Below are 15,013 nucleotides of genomic sequence, written 5' to 3'. Positions count from 1 at the left end.
GGCAGCATCTCCCAAACAGCCTGTTTATGTTGAGCGGAGAACCGACAAGAGGGCTGCCCTCCTTTTGACAAGTCTTCCTGCCTGTCAGCAGTAAATCAGTTAGTCCTGGGAGCCCAGCACTGCACGCTTTCAGTGGAAACAATGGTTGAAGACAGCACTTGCTGGCTAACTTAAACCGTCTGCACCTCCACCCCTCACACGGGGCTTTCAAACAGCGGTGTCAGTCCACATGACAGGACCACAGACAGTGGCGATGGCACGGAATGTTTGAGGAGTGTGCTCTTACCCACTTCGCTTTCAGTGTTTCTCCATAAACCCTTTAATAGACCAATGAATGTCATGTCCACATCTGTTATATAACCAAAACACCTCATTAAACCATACTTAACCAAAGAATGAAACAACGAAAAACAGCAAACTCCCAGCAAACAAAATAAATGAATAATTCATATTTTTTCAGAGCAAAAGCCTTTGCTATATTGGCAAACACAAGGCATCAGTTTTTTTTTAATCAACTTTAAGACCGACACAAATAAAATGAATACCTTAAGTCCACACACAAAAAACCCCTTTAGAATCTCAAAATAAGTCATGTATATCTGATTCTTTTACTTAATTAAACCGGCTGTGGCATTCAACTGCAAAACAAGTTATCTGTAAGTTAAATTTTTTTTTATTATTATTAAATATATTATTTTTTACTGTATGTAAAATACAGTACAAAAAATATATACCAATTAGAGGCTGACTGATATTGAAGTTTGCTGGTAAAATAGTCAATTTTAATAAAGATAATAAAAAGACAAGTGCACTGCCGACACTAGCAAAATCTACTGTATATACATTGTGTTAAATAACACTCTTAGTCTTTCATTCCTGTGACTGAAAGACAAGCCGGTTTCAAGAGGTTTCATTGATTTAAATGCCAGGTAGTGTTTATTTTTTCACTAAAATACCAATAATACCCAGAAAAAAGACTCTAAACATAATGTGGGACTTTTAATTCCTAACAAGCCCGAAATACTTAGGGAATTATTTTGAAATATCTATGGGTTACTACTTCCAGTTGCTCTTTCGAAAAAAAGGGAGGGAGATAAAATATGCACTCTTACAACCATATACAACATATTACAATATAAAGACCATAACGTAAACATTGTCATAATTCATCAATAGTACATCATGAGGAATTGCTTGACAAATTTAAGAACTCTTGTGGTGGCAAGAGTTATTTAAGAACCAAATCTAAAGTCCCCCTGTGGTGAAAAATCAAGCTTTTAATGTTGTTTATATACGGCGGGCTTTAGCATATAATGTCTTAAACCCGATTTTTCATACCAAGTACTTTTAACAATGTAGCGGATGAATGATGTACTGTATATTACGATGTTATGATGAACTATATGCCTTTCTCCACTGACGTTCTACGTTGTTCAAAGCGTTTCTTTGCTGATTTTTAGAAGGCAGACTGAGAACATGGTTTGTGTAACATTAGCAACACATTATTATAGCTGTTTGATAACGTAGTAAAACAAAAGGCTAATCAAATTAATTACCGTTATTTGTCCAACGTTGTAAAAAGCGATACCATTGTGCAGCGTTTACTACAATAACTTAAGTAAAGTTGAGCAAGTGGATCTCTGAGCTGGTGTGAGTGAGTGGAGGCGGGGCTAATTTGCATATTTATAGATCCACGTACACTAAATGAAGCAAGGGTGTAGAGTTACATTCAAGCTATTTTAAGGCATGACATTTTTTTGTAATTTTGGTGATCAAAATGAGCTTTAAGGGATACAATTATTTACAACAGGGGGACTTTAAGAAATGACAATTAAGACTTTTGTTATACCATTTGTGATTTTTATGACCTTAAATTGGATTAAACTGAATTTAAAATAAGACTTAAGGACGCGCTGGGACCCAGCAAACATCACCCTTGAAATATCCAGAGTAATCTGTTTCTGCCTAACATCACCTAGTTAAAAAAAGAGCACTAATTCATCATACAGTTCACAACAGCTAATTCACCAATTTATATTCATTAAGCACTACCAACCCCCAACAGTGTTTACATCAGCCCTTAGAGATAAAGGAAACACGTTTCATCTGAAGATGCTTAAAGTGGTTGTGTGAAGAAAACACAACAAAAGGCAGTTACATCTGGTCATTAAAACACAGCAGTAACATGAGTGTTTGATGGAAACCTCATTTTCTCATGCAATCGATTCAGTCTCAGCTAAGTGCAGCCCTAATGATGTTACGCCCGGGTGCCCAGATAACATTTATAAGGATCATGAAGCTTTTAGAAACTCAAGAGTTAAGCCATGTTCAAACTGCACTAAAAAGAAAAAAAAGATTATTATTTATAATATTAATTGCTAATTACTAATGTCCACTTAATATTTGGCTATATTATTGACTTGAATGCACTGACACTATTAGGGCCGGTTTACAGAACGTGTTTTTGCTGTTATTGTGCAAGGTCTAGAGACATTTTCTTTTATATATATTTTTTTTTAATTGACCTTTTAACTTGAGCGCCACATTTTTAGAATGCCTTGTAATGCGCGAGATGCTGCAAATGACGCAAGACACGAGCGCAACGGTTAAAAGGCGTCGGTCTAGCACATGTTTACACTGAAAAACAATGGAAAGGTAGCGCAGTGGAATGGAAAAAAGTGTTCTGTGCGAACAGCCCCTTAGATGAGAACTGAACTGAACTGGGCGATAACAGGTTTTCTCCAGAGATGCTTTATAAATTATCTGAACTCATTCCATAATTGATGAGCTTTACAGTTATTGAACAAAACTGAAATCAACACTGAACTGATTTCAACTGAATATTGACCGTTTACTATTGTCTTTTTAGGACTGCTTTACAGGAGAATTGAATTCTGTTTGTATCATTGAATCATTATTTTCCTGTTTACCACTGTAAAGCTTCTTTGAAACAATCTGCATTGTATAAAGCTCTATTTAAATAAAGGTGACTTGACTCCTAATGGAGACTAAAAGAATTTAGATAACAATTTTTCTCTCTCTCTGACTCTACAAAATTCAACAGCCTGTTGCTGTCATTTACTAATTCCCTCACTGTCCAAATGTTTGGGGTCATTATCAAATTTGACAGGAAAAAACAATTAAAATGTATAATACGTACAAATAAAAGGCAGCTTTGGAAAGCAAAATACACTTCAAAAACCTTTTTTTGAATGGTAGTGTATACCTTCAAGACTTGTATTGCACGCAAATGCCCTCTTCATGTGTTTAGTCAAAATAATCATAACTAAAAAAAGACTAATAAAATTATTATGAATCTTTTTAAAATAAACTTCAGAACAACCAAGTTGTTGAACACTGAAAGGGATTTTTGAAGTGGAAATGTGGCCCAAGTGAAAAAAGTAGCCCAAGTTAGCAAAACAAGTTTGTTCGATAAAACATACTGCAGAAAAAGTATTAAGTTCAGCAAAACAGTATAAAATGAGAAACTATTATTTCAAAAGTTGATGGAAAACTAAAACGAATCCTAAAATGCAAAGTAAAACTAAACCTGTCCAAACCATAATGTATAGTTTTACTCAACATTTGCATTTTGTAACACATTATTTGATACAAAGAAGGGTGAGTGGCCAATTTATCAAAAAAAAAAAAAAAAAAAAAAAAAAGAGTTCAAAATTAATTTACTTTGCACTTATATATTCACCGCTCTACTCATACACACCCTGATGATTCAGTATAGTCAATCCTGTCATGACATCTCTGACAGCCATTTAAGCCCTGAAGACAATCTGGACCTCAATGACTATGACCAACAGAGAGATAAAGACCAAGTTTTGAAAAACTCACTGATTTGCTAGAGAAGTGCTTTTCTTGCTTTTCTCTATCATTGTGCTGTGTAAGCATCTCTCCATCAAATGACAGGCCTCTCTTTATGAGAATCAGAAATTAATTTAGTACAATAATTATGAATGACTATCACAAAAAAGCACTGACACTGTTCTTTACATTGACTACTGTATGTGTTGTAAGATACACTACATAAAAAACAGACATATTAGGCAATGGAGAAACCATACATGTAGGGCAAATAATCTGTGTAATGTGAAGTTCAATATTAGTGGAAAGGGTGTTTTAATGCTCTAAACGAACCAAATGATTAACAAGGAAGTGGTTTTTATTAGATTTTATGGCGAGTAGCCTGTGTCTAATGTTCAGATATAAGAGTTACTTCCCTTTAAATTATGCCTTCTCTGAGCTTAATTCAACTGTGAAAAGTATCACATTGGAAATGGACTTACATAAACCAAACTGTAAACTCTACTCAAAACTGTTGTGTAGTGGAAATATAACAGAATTGATCCAGTGATCCATCTAAAGAAAAAGCAAGCAGGCTAAAAGTTATAATTTATTTGGACTACTATTAAAATGTTGGGGCCAATGAGATTATTTTTTAAAGAAATTAATACTTTTATTAAGCAAGGATGCATAAAATAGATCAAAAGTGACTGTTAAGACATTCATAATGTTACAAATGATTTTACAAATGATGAAGGAATCCTGAAATTGCATCAGTTTCCACAAAAAATATTAAGCAGTTTTTTTAAGTTTATATACTTTTTAAATTATTATTATTTACATTTTACATTAACATAACAAGAAATGTTTCTTGAGCAGCAAATCAGCATATTAGACTGGAGTAAAAATTCATCTTTGCCATATTTTAAAATATATACAAGTATTATTACTTTTAACTTTGTTATTTAATGTTGGTAATGTTCACTTCACATTATAAGAGAAACTCCTCTAAATCCCAACATAAGTGATCATTAAACACTAACCAATCTCCCCCAAGCAGAGGTCTTCACGGAGGACCCGAGACCCGAGGACCTGGGACCCGTACGGGTTCGGGTCTATATTTTAAATGGTCAGCTGGGTCGGGTCCAAATCTATTACTTCGGGTCTGTTTAACATTTAAAATGACATTCATTTAACACACAATGACCAATTTACCAATTGACAATTGGCTCTTTTATTCAGAAGGCGGAACTTATTACGCCATACCTCGCATTGCACTTTCTTTCACCCATTTTTATAATAATATTATGACTGAACCATCTTAGGTTGACTCGAGATATATAAAATAAGCAAAACTGCAAAGTCGCATTTGACAGCAAGTGGACTTTTAAAGGTAATAATGAGTGAATTTAGCATGCTCTTTCAATCGGCAAGATAGGAATAACATGGATGGAAATTTATTGTATGCATCACAATCAGGTACAAGGGAGAAGGCTACTAACATTAGGAAAGACAAAAAGTTTTATTTTCGCAACTTGTATATTGACATGTTAATAGCAATTTGTTGTGGAATATATGCCGATCGGGTCCAGTCGGTTTGGGTCCAACTTTCAAATAATAGATGAGTCCAGGTCTGTTCCGTGTAGCACATTTACGGGTCTCTTTGGGTTTGGGTACAAATATTTGGACCCATGTAGACCTCTACCCTCAAGTCTCTCATCTTGCTCAAAAACACATTACATAGTATTTAATTTCAACATTTACTCTGTCCACCAAGACCCATGCTAGGAACTGGAATGAATGAAAATAATTCATGTTTTTCCAATGCAAAAAAAAACTTGAAGCGGCACTGCGCAGACCGATTGGTGTATGACATCAAAGTACTGCGAGAGCAATTCGAAAGCATACGGAGCCCTTTGCTCTCTAATCACTCTCGCGGTACTTTCATGTCATACACTGATCGGTCAAGCACAGCGCCACTTCAAGTCGACACACCTATAGACTGTAATACTGAGCCGCGAAGTGGAAAAAAGAACAAAAGGTCTTGGACCAAAAGACTTGGAAAGTGAACTAATAATTTCTGTTTCCGTTAAAGACTGCATAGCTTCAGCCTATAGCGATGACGTGACAAAAGAACAAATGACTTGGACCAGAAGTCTTGGGAAGTGAACTAATCATTTCTGTTTCTTGCAGAGATTACAGAGCCTATGTGGCTGTCACGAAATAATGAACTAATCATTTCTGTGTCTCATAATTTGGCTGGAGACGTTTTGGGGGAATTTGGCTTAATTAAAAATTTGCTGAAATGAACAAGAGAGTTCATTTTGCTGAATGAGATTAAAAAATCAGAGTCAGTAAAATGATCCGAACTTCCCATCACGAACAAGAAACAAAACTATGAAAGTCAAAATCTGTTAATGGGTAATACTGAAAAAAACAGTTTGAAATAAGTTTTAAAAAGAGATTTTTCACAATTATTTAAAACAGGATCTGCATTTTCATTGGTTTAAATAAAATATTTCTGTTATAAGAGAGAATTTATAAACAACATTGTGCATCAAAACCACTCCTTTCCTGGCGTAAAAAACAAAACAACTTGATTTTCAAAGCTAATTAATCTGTGACCGCTGAATGCAAAATTTTTGACAAGCCAAACATGTCAGTCTCTGGCACAAAATAAACTTCATCCACTCAAATAAGAATAATAAACTATGCAAAAAGCATTTCGAACGTATCCAGTACATTTTATTATTATCCAAAAATCAAACAGTTCACCCTTCACGCACGTTATTACGTCCACCAAAAGGCTGACTGTCGTTTGGAATATTAGAACTAAAAACCTCGAAAACACACTCATAGCAATCAATCACTTCACCAAATACTTGCCGGCAAAGAAATAACTAACTACCTTCCGATCCATCGGTTTTAAAATCCACACCATTTGAATATCACGACATTGATGTCTGTCAAAAAAAATAACATGCACAATACATGGCATTTACGAGAAGCAAAGGTCCAGCGAGTACACAAATATCCTGGAAAAACCCACAATACAGGATGATTCCGAGAAGAGGGAGAAAACAGCGGCCTACGGCTTCAACATGATGTCTGTCAGAGATAACGTACTTAATACATAGACTCTAATAAGCATAGATTCGAGAACTTCACAGGTGATTTTTATTAAAATGTAGTTTGATTACTATCTTCTCAGTTGTTTAAAAGATTAAGGGTACGTTTACATGACAACGACGTATTAAAAACTGAAACAAAAATTTATTTGCGTTTTTTCGCATACAGAAGACAACGCTGTCAAAACTAACCCCGTTCACACGGATCCTCGAAACAGATTAAAAAACGCTGTATTATGCTGCCATGCCAGTAGTTGCCGATGTCTCTTTGTAAAGAAAAACGACGCGCCTATAGACTGAACACGTAATAAGCATGCACATGACATAACAGTTTTCACAAATTTGCGTTTTTGTAGTTAACACGGAGACGATAATGCACATAAAAGGTTTTCCATTTTTAGCTGAAACTGTGTAGTGTAAACAGCTCCTAAGGCAATTATCAATGTTTGATCAAATTTAATTTTCAAATAAAAGATGATACATTTTAACAGATTTTGACTCGTTTCTTGAGTTGAGCTAAAGCGTTGACTGGGACTTACTGGTCATGTCTGGTGTCAGGGACACTGCGGTCCATTCTGAGTTTGTCACTCTCAACCTGGTTGAACTTGTTGCGGGCGTATGGATCCTGCCCTGGCCTCACCGCAGTTGCTCCCACGTACAGGTCCTGGTCAAAGTCCTGCCACCTAACCTTCCCTGAAAAATGTGGCAAACAGATGATTAAACGGATGTCAGATGATCTTTGCAACAAAACAAAACAAAAAAAAGTTTATTTTTATGGCAATTTCCTTTAGAAAAAAAGCTTATTTTTACCCAGTGCGCACATAAATCAAATACTGTGGATTGATTACTATAACATACGGATAGGCTACTTTCCACCTGAACAACTCTGGAACTATCAATTTGTCAGTACGTAGATGTCCGAAGACACCAATATCACTCAAGACATCATGCTTGTCATTTACCAAGGACAAATTTGCACACTATAATCAAGAACAAAAGTATATTGTGCATTTCTGAATGAAATACTCATGCTTCTCAGAATCGTCTCTTTTAGCCAAGACAAAAAAAACCAATGCACTGCTGCCCATTATTACATTATAAATCACAGTTGCCCAAAAGAACGTGAAAGGAACTGGCTAGACATCTTTAGTTGATTACAACCCAGGTGAATCTGTCAAAGAAGACATTTGCCAAATGATAATATATGAGGATATTTGCCAAATGGACCAATTCCATAACGGTCTGCTTTAAATTATTTCCCATCCACAAGCTCAGCTTTTCTTCTTGAACAAAAAAAAAAAAAAAGAAAAAAAAAAAAAGTGTTATTTTTCCATTTTGATGTCAGTCAAATCCCACAATAACATGGCAGCAGTGGTAGCTAACAGACCGTGTTGACATTGAGTTAAATGGCAGAGATGGCTAGGATGATACTTAGACCTCAGAAACATGTGGCAGAATTCGATTATGTTATCTATCATTACAAAAGACTATAAGCAATTAATTTAGCGGGGCTCTGGCAGACATCTTCTGCATTATAATTAGGCCAACCTGCTTGAGAATTACATGCCACCGATGCCAGCTCTCCGGCAGAGCGCTACCATCGATTCAGAGGCCAAGAAGACCACTGCCACGGGAGTTGTTAATGAACAAGGGAAAATGCTTATTTTAAATTAGGAGCAGGACCAAAAGGAAAAGATAATGGTCTTTAAGTATTTACCACTTCATTATACACTACTACACCATAAACCATGTTTCTATCATGTTCATGTCTATAAACATCTTGTAGTTTCATGTATGATTTTATAAAGCTGAAACAAGAATAGAATAGACAAATAAAAAAAATAAAAAAACGCCTAATAATGTAATTTAAAAAGATATAAATGACCATCATCATCATTAATAATAAAAAAGCCTGTTTTTTTTTATATTTTAAGTTTTTAACATTATATATACACATCAAGGAATATGTACAAAACAACGATAACTTTTTTAATGAAAAGAACAAAAAAAGTGGACTAACAAAGAATTCAGCTTAATTCTTCCTGTAACAATTTTTCAAACACTAAGTAAAGTTATGCAAACTTAAGAAATCCAGAAAGGGCCACACAGTTTGAAATAAATGATGCAAGTCCCCCCCACCCCACCGAAAGCACGTATACCTTCGTCTTTTTAACTAGTCAACACATCACATTGTTCCGGACCAGAAAGATGCCCACAGAAAGCTAAAGTATCAACGTCTGGCATCTCCAATACAATGCATAACACCGCTGAAAGCTCAACGAAAACAGCCAGAAAAAACACAAACTCTCCTTGTGCGAGGTCGCTAGCTCGTCCCACAGCAGAGAACTGTAGGGGCTGTCATCAGACTAATTAGATGCTCAAAGTAGAACAGAGCGTCTCAGCTGCGACCTACACACTTCACTTGACACTGCAAGATTCGAGACAAAGTGCTCTCCGACACACAGCATGCACTCATAGACAGGGAGTAAGAGGGAGGATGTGAACATCACCACTTTCCAGGCTGAAATACTATACAGTAAAATTATCTATACCTCAATCCAACCCAGAGTAAGCACATACTTCATGCATGACTGCAAAATATTATACATTTATTATTACAAAAAATTATGAGGACCTTCTTAGACCTCCATGACTCAATTAGTGCACCAAACAAGCATTCTAAATAAATATGTTCATGATATGTTTTTAAAAAAAAAAAAAAAAAAGGAAAAAAAACTTCTGTCAGAAACACTAATGTAAAGCTGGTGACTCATTCAGTTCTTAAAGGGTTAGTTCACCCAAAAATGAATATTCTGTCAGTAATTACTCACCCTCATGTTGTTCCAACCCCGTAAGACTTTCGTTCATCTTCGGAGCACAAATTAAGATATTTCTGATTAAATCTGAGAGCTGGATCACTCCTCCATAGGATTCCATGGGATCAAAACTTGCCGGCCCAGAAAAGTTAGTAAAGACATCGTTAAAATAGTCCAAGTGACTACAGTGGCTCAACCATAAGTTTATCAAGCGACGAGAATACTTTTTGTGAGCAAAAATAACGACTTTATTCAACTATTAATTTTCTTCTGTATGGGCCTCTGAGTGAGTTCACGTAGTGTAACAGCGCAGCGCTTCTGTGTTGTACGTCACCACGTAGGCTCACTATTGGCCGATGATGGTCACATGTGTGAGCCTACATGGTGTAACGCTACTTTATTTATTCAATTTTAATTTGTTTGTTCACTAAATGCAAAATTCATCATTCAGCAAATAAATTCTGTGTTTGGAAAAAAATTGATTAGTTGGGACAACATTTGGGGAAATTCTTTTGGTCTAAGATGAGTTTATGTAGTTTCAAGTAATTCACATTTCTTACTATTTGTGACTCAGAGGCCACATAAAATGGAAACTATGTAGTTCTGTTTTTTCTTTTACAATGCATCTGAATCATGGACTGAATCAATCATACAATTCTTAGCAAACCAGCTGATGACTCTGAGCTACAGGTTATTATTGCCGAGAATAATGTAAAAATAATTTTGAAAGCAAAATTTTTAATTGAAAATTGTATTGTTAATTGTTTAGCAAGTTGTTATGTCCATGTTCTACAAAAGGAATAAAAATCAAGTGGGAACAACATAAGGGTGAGCAGATGGCAATTTTTAAACTTAATTATTACAAATGAAAGCAGGTACTCCCTATGTGAATGTTCAGCTCTGTGGAAATCTTTTGGGTGACCTAAATTACAGGAGTAACACAGGGAGACAAGAAACTATGCTGACGATTCCCTGAAACAGTGCCTGGGGGAGAACAGCAGCGGACAGGAAACATAATGTATGGCATGCAATGACACATGAATGTAATCTGATGTTTGACAAATTTAATAGAACAGCTCTCCGTGGACCTCAGCTCCAGAGCGATTGCATGCCACAGAAACTAACGAACTAATTAAATAATGCACTCACAGTCACAACCCTACTACAATACTGCTTTTAAATTCAGGAAGTCTACAAAAAGCATATAATATCTTAATGTATTAAGCAGGCCAGTTCAGTTGGATCGCAATGAAGTACATTTCCAAAAGGGAATAAAGTCAAGACACCAATTTCTTGTCTTCTGCCAGTAATACAGCCACACTCAAATCACTCTCATGCATTTTTAAGTGCCTTAAAGTGAGATTTTCTACACCTACATCCACCAATCTGTTTATGGGAGAAGAAAAACCTAATGCCCTGTTTTGTGCAAGCTGTTCATTAAAGTCCATCTTTGAGCGTTTCCCTGAGAAACGCTCCATTATTCATTTTGGGATGGAAAAAGAAAACTCTAATCCTGACATGAGCTGATTATGCATATGGGTTGTCAGGTTAGCTCTTACCTGGAGGAAGAGTCTCTAGGCTGTGGGCTTTATCATCTGCATTGCTGTGTGATTGAATTCTGTTTGAATTAATGCCACTCCAGTCATCCTGCCAACGAGAATAACAGATCATGAGCATAAAGTCATATTGTGCAGGTTAAAATAGTAATTGAACCAAACAAAAGAAATGTATGCAAGCAGTTACGGTCATTGAAGTAAGTCAGTGGTACTATAGTAAAACATTCATAAAACAGTAATAGTACACCGGCTCTGACATTTTTCTTAATGCAGATTCCAAGAGGAGTGAAAAAGAACTTTTTGCCAAACCTAAAAACTCAAGATTAAATTCAAATCAAATGTATTCTCCATTGTATTAAGTCCAATAATAATAATAATAAAGTTCATTTTCTAGTTGCTGTAGTAACCACAGATTCCATGACCAGAAGCCTGTGTTGTTCTGCATATCTCTCTCCTCCTGTTGAGTTTGATCAGATCCAATCATTTTCAAGGGAATAAAGCAGCATATTATCAAACGAAATGCTGGAGAAAAAAAAAATCTCTCAATCATTTTAAAAACTGTTGACAGCTATAATTCAAAAGAACTAACTGATGGTTAGATATCCAAACAGATAACAATGATGGACATATCAATAAAAAGAAAGGACAGCAATTGTTTTATATGACCACACTCATCTAAAGTAATTATTATTCATTATATAACAGAGTCAATACAAAACAAAACAAAAACTCAACTATACCAAGCCTTTTCACAGTATCAGTAGTATACCAAACACAAACTAAAACGTTTTTACCTCAAATCAAAGTAATATTTCCATTAGCATATTGTATTGCTATGGCATCTAAATTGTTATCTAGAATTATGATGACATTCCACTAGAATTGGTACCCACCACTGACAGTTTGGTATTGTGATAAGCAAATAGACCATGAACGCAAGAAGAAAGTCTGAGCAGACATTATCATTTCCACAAAACCAGGGCAAAACAAGGCCCAGAGCAAAAAGAAAGCTGGTGAAGATTACCCAATCTACAGGAGGCTTGGCATCAACAAAACAGTCAGCTTGAGAGCCACCTCCCTTGATAACAAATGTCGGAAAATATGGGTATTCTGTCAATTGTGTCAAGGCCAAGCCCATGAGTAACAAACAACCATGCAACAAAACACAGAGCTAGTAATAATTCACACCCAACCCTCTGCCAAGGTTAGCAGTAAATAAATGTGCAGTCTGGACAGGCAGGGCCGACTGAGCTAGCGGAGCCACTTCCAAAGCTTATTTGGACAAGCATCTGGTCAACAAGCCCAGGAAAACATGACTCTGAGGATCAAAACCACAAATGTTCCACTGTAAAAAAAAAATATATATATATAATCACTTATTACCATTTTATACACTGTTAGAACTTCAATATTTGTTGTAACTTCCTTTAGAGTGTTAGTGCCTCAATTGAACATGTCAGCATTGAACAGATAATAGATAATAAACCCTCATAAAAACAAAAAAGATATCAACTATCCAAAGTCAAAATGGTTAGAGCCATAGACATGGATCAATGATTTTAATATAAACCAAATACTGTTAGAATTGTAACTGGATTCCCAGTGCTACAATAACTCAAATCATCACGACACCTTTGTTGAATATTCAAGCAAAGCCAGAGTTTTCACCTGACACAGATTGTGATTCATGTTAGGGAATTCTGGCTCTTGGGTCAAAAGGGTGAGGGAGCAGGTGTGAGAGAACGCTGAGCACAGAGGAACGTCCAGCCAAGCTTCACGAAGCTTCCCCTCAACAGCTGGTCTTCTATAGACCAAGACCTATTACGAGCTATTAGCAGCGACATGCCAGATAAGCAAGCTTAGTGTTCAGAGCACATTAAATTTGCAATCTATGTCCATTCATCATTTCATGTTGTAAGGGGTTCAGTCTTTACATTTCGGTGTCCCAATACCAAATTATATATTTCCGGTTAAATATTCATGGCACAGATCCTATGATTTATGAAGTAACAACTGTAAAACAAACCGTTTTAAAATGTTCCTTCTCATCTGTATCCAAGTATTAAAGTCAGTCATACATTTCTGCTGATATTCAGTTCATTGGGGTGCTGGACAACTTGTGGTAACCGTTGCAAAACCTCAAACTAAATAATAAAAGAGCTCTAAATATTTAGTTTGACCTCAATTTAGTATGACAGTAGTTTTGTTTAAAGATTAAGCACTTTTTCACAGTTAAAAAAAAAAAAAAGTACAAAGTAAAATTCATGAAATGTGAGAAACCCAATTCATGGGAAATGCCACTTTCAGAGTCTGCTCAAGTTAGCAAAACTGCAAAAAGAACATGCTCCTTAAGCCCTTAAGTTCTCTTTTTGGTCAATTCACTGGTTACCATATTTAAACTCCAATCTGCTATGACAACAAGATCATTGCTATAAAGTATATTCAAGAAAAGGTAGCATCATCAATCATTAAAACATTATTCAAATACTTTCGGCAAAATTATGGAGAAGACGGCCTCTCGGTGAGTAACGTTTCTTGCGCAAGCGACCGCTGTCATCACCAGCTGCCAGGAATGCATAAAAGAAACAATTCACTTCAGCACAAAATAAAAGGACTATTTTATCCCTTCATTACTGTGTGCTACAGAGTGGAACAAATGAATTTCCACAGTGCTGTGTTACGACAGGAGAAGGCCACACACTCGCAATCCATGGTTGGGTGTCAAAACAAATCAAAAACATTTTTCATCACAGCTCAATGCACAACGTCATGCATTTGGACAAACCCATATGTGTGGGCTAAATATTCAATGCGGTAAAAACTGTTTCTATCACAAACATCGCTTGACACTTCTTGAAATAATCTAATTAAGTCTACTTTGTGATGCCGAGACAGGAAGAGTGAAGCAGACATCTTTCATTCACATCAAAAAGTAATATATTTAGAGAGGGAATCAGTTCATTACTTCAACCACTGACTATCGGGTGGGAAGCTGATTGATGGCACAGGTGAGGATAGATTTAATGCACGCTACATTCTGGCATATTGCTCTGAGCAGATCTTAATGTCTGTCTACATTCAGCTTGGTTTTCACTGCATGATTGTACAGAGCCAGTCAACATCATGTAGCCACATTATTCATCCAAAAATAAAAATTCAGTCATCATTTACTCCCCATCATGCTGTACCAAACTTACTTCTGTGGAACACAAAAGGTACATTTTTGAAGAATATCTTGGCCCCTGCTTTCAATTTAACATAAGTGAATGAAGACTGAGGATGTCAAGCTTCAAAATGACAAAAAAAAAGCACTGTAAAAGCATTATGAAATGCCGTTTGACATCTGCTGTACAGCTCTGCGTGGCATGTTCATAAGAGAAGCAGTGATGTGAATGAATCAGAAATTTTCAATTAATCATTCAGTTCAGCTGAAATTAAATGTACATGTACACTAACAACATTTTCAGTCATTTCTCATGCAGTCACTGTTGTATGGCTTCAAAACACTTGGAATACAGCACAAGTCAAAATTCTATGGTGCTTTTTGTCATTCTAATCTACAGCTTGACATGAGGTTGAGTAAATATTAATGAAGGAATATTCATTTTTGGGTAAACTAATCCTATAAATTAGTTTATACTGGTGTATTAAAAAAATTAACAGAATAAAAACTAAAAGTGCTTTCGCATTATAAAGCAGGCTCTGTAATGGACAAATG

General features: G+C 35.8%; 1 protein-coding gene across 2 annotated transcripts in view; it reads right to left on the bottom strand.

Moving 5' to 3' along the window:
- galnt2 (UDP-N-acetyl-alpha-D-galactosamine:polypeptide N-acetylgalactosaminyltransferase 2) overlaps window positions 1-15,013 on the bottom strand; it is a 74,381-nt gene that overhangs the window by 25,514 nt on the left and 33,854 nt on the right. For both annotated transcript variants that reach the window (XM_079854583.1, XM_079854582.1), the window contains exons 2-3: window positions 11,299-11,386; window positions 7,463-7,616 (exon numbers count right to left, since the gene is read on the bottom strand). In XM_079854583.1, the coding sequence (XP_079710709.1) occupies window positions 7,463-7,616; window positions 11,299-11,386 (242 nt within the window). The remainder of the gene's footprint in view (window positions 1-7,462; window positions 7,617-11,298; window positions 11,387-15,013) is intronic.

The sequence above is a fragment of the Squalius cephalus genome, assembly GCF_949319135.1.
Source record: "Squalius cephalus genome assembly, chromosome: 21".
Lineage (NCBI taxonomy): Eukaryota > Metazoa > Chordata > Actinopteri > Cypriniformes > Leuciscidae > Squalius > Squalius cephalus.
Note: the sequence above shows the minus strand (reverse complement) of the source record. Positions and strands in the feature narration are given on the sequence as shown.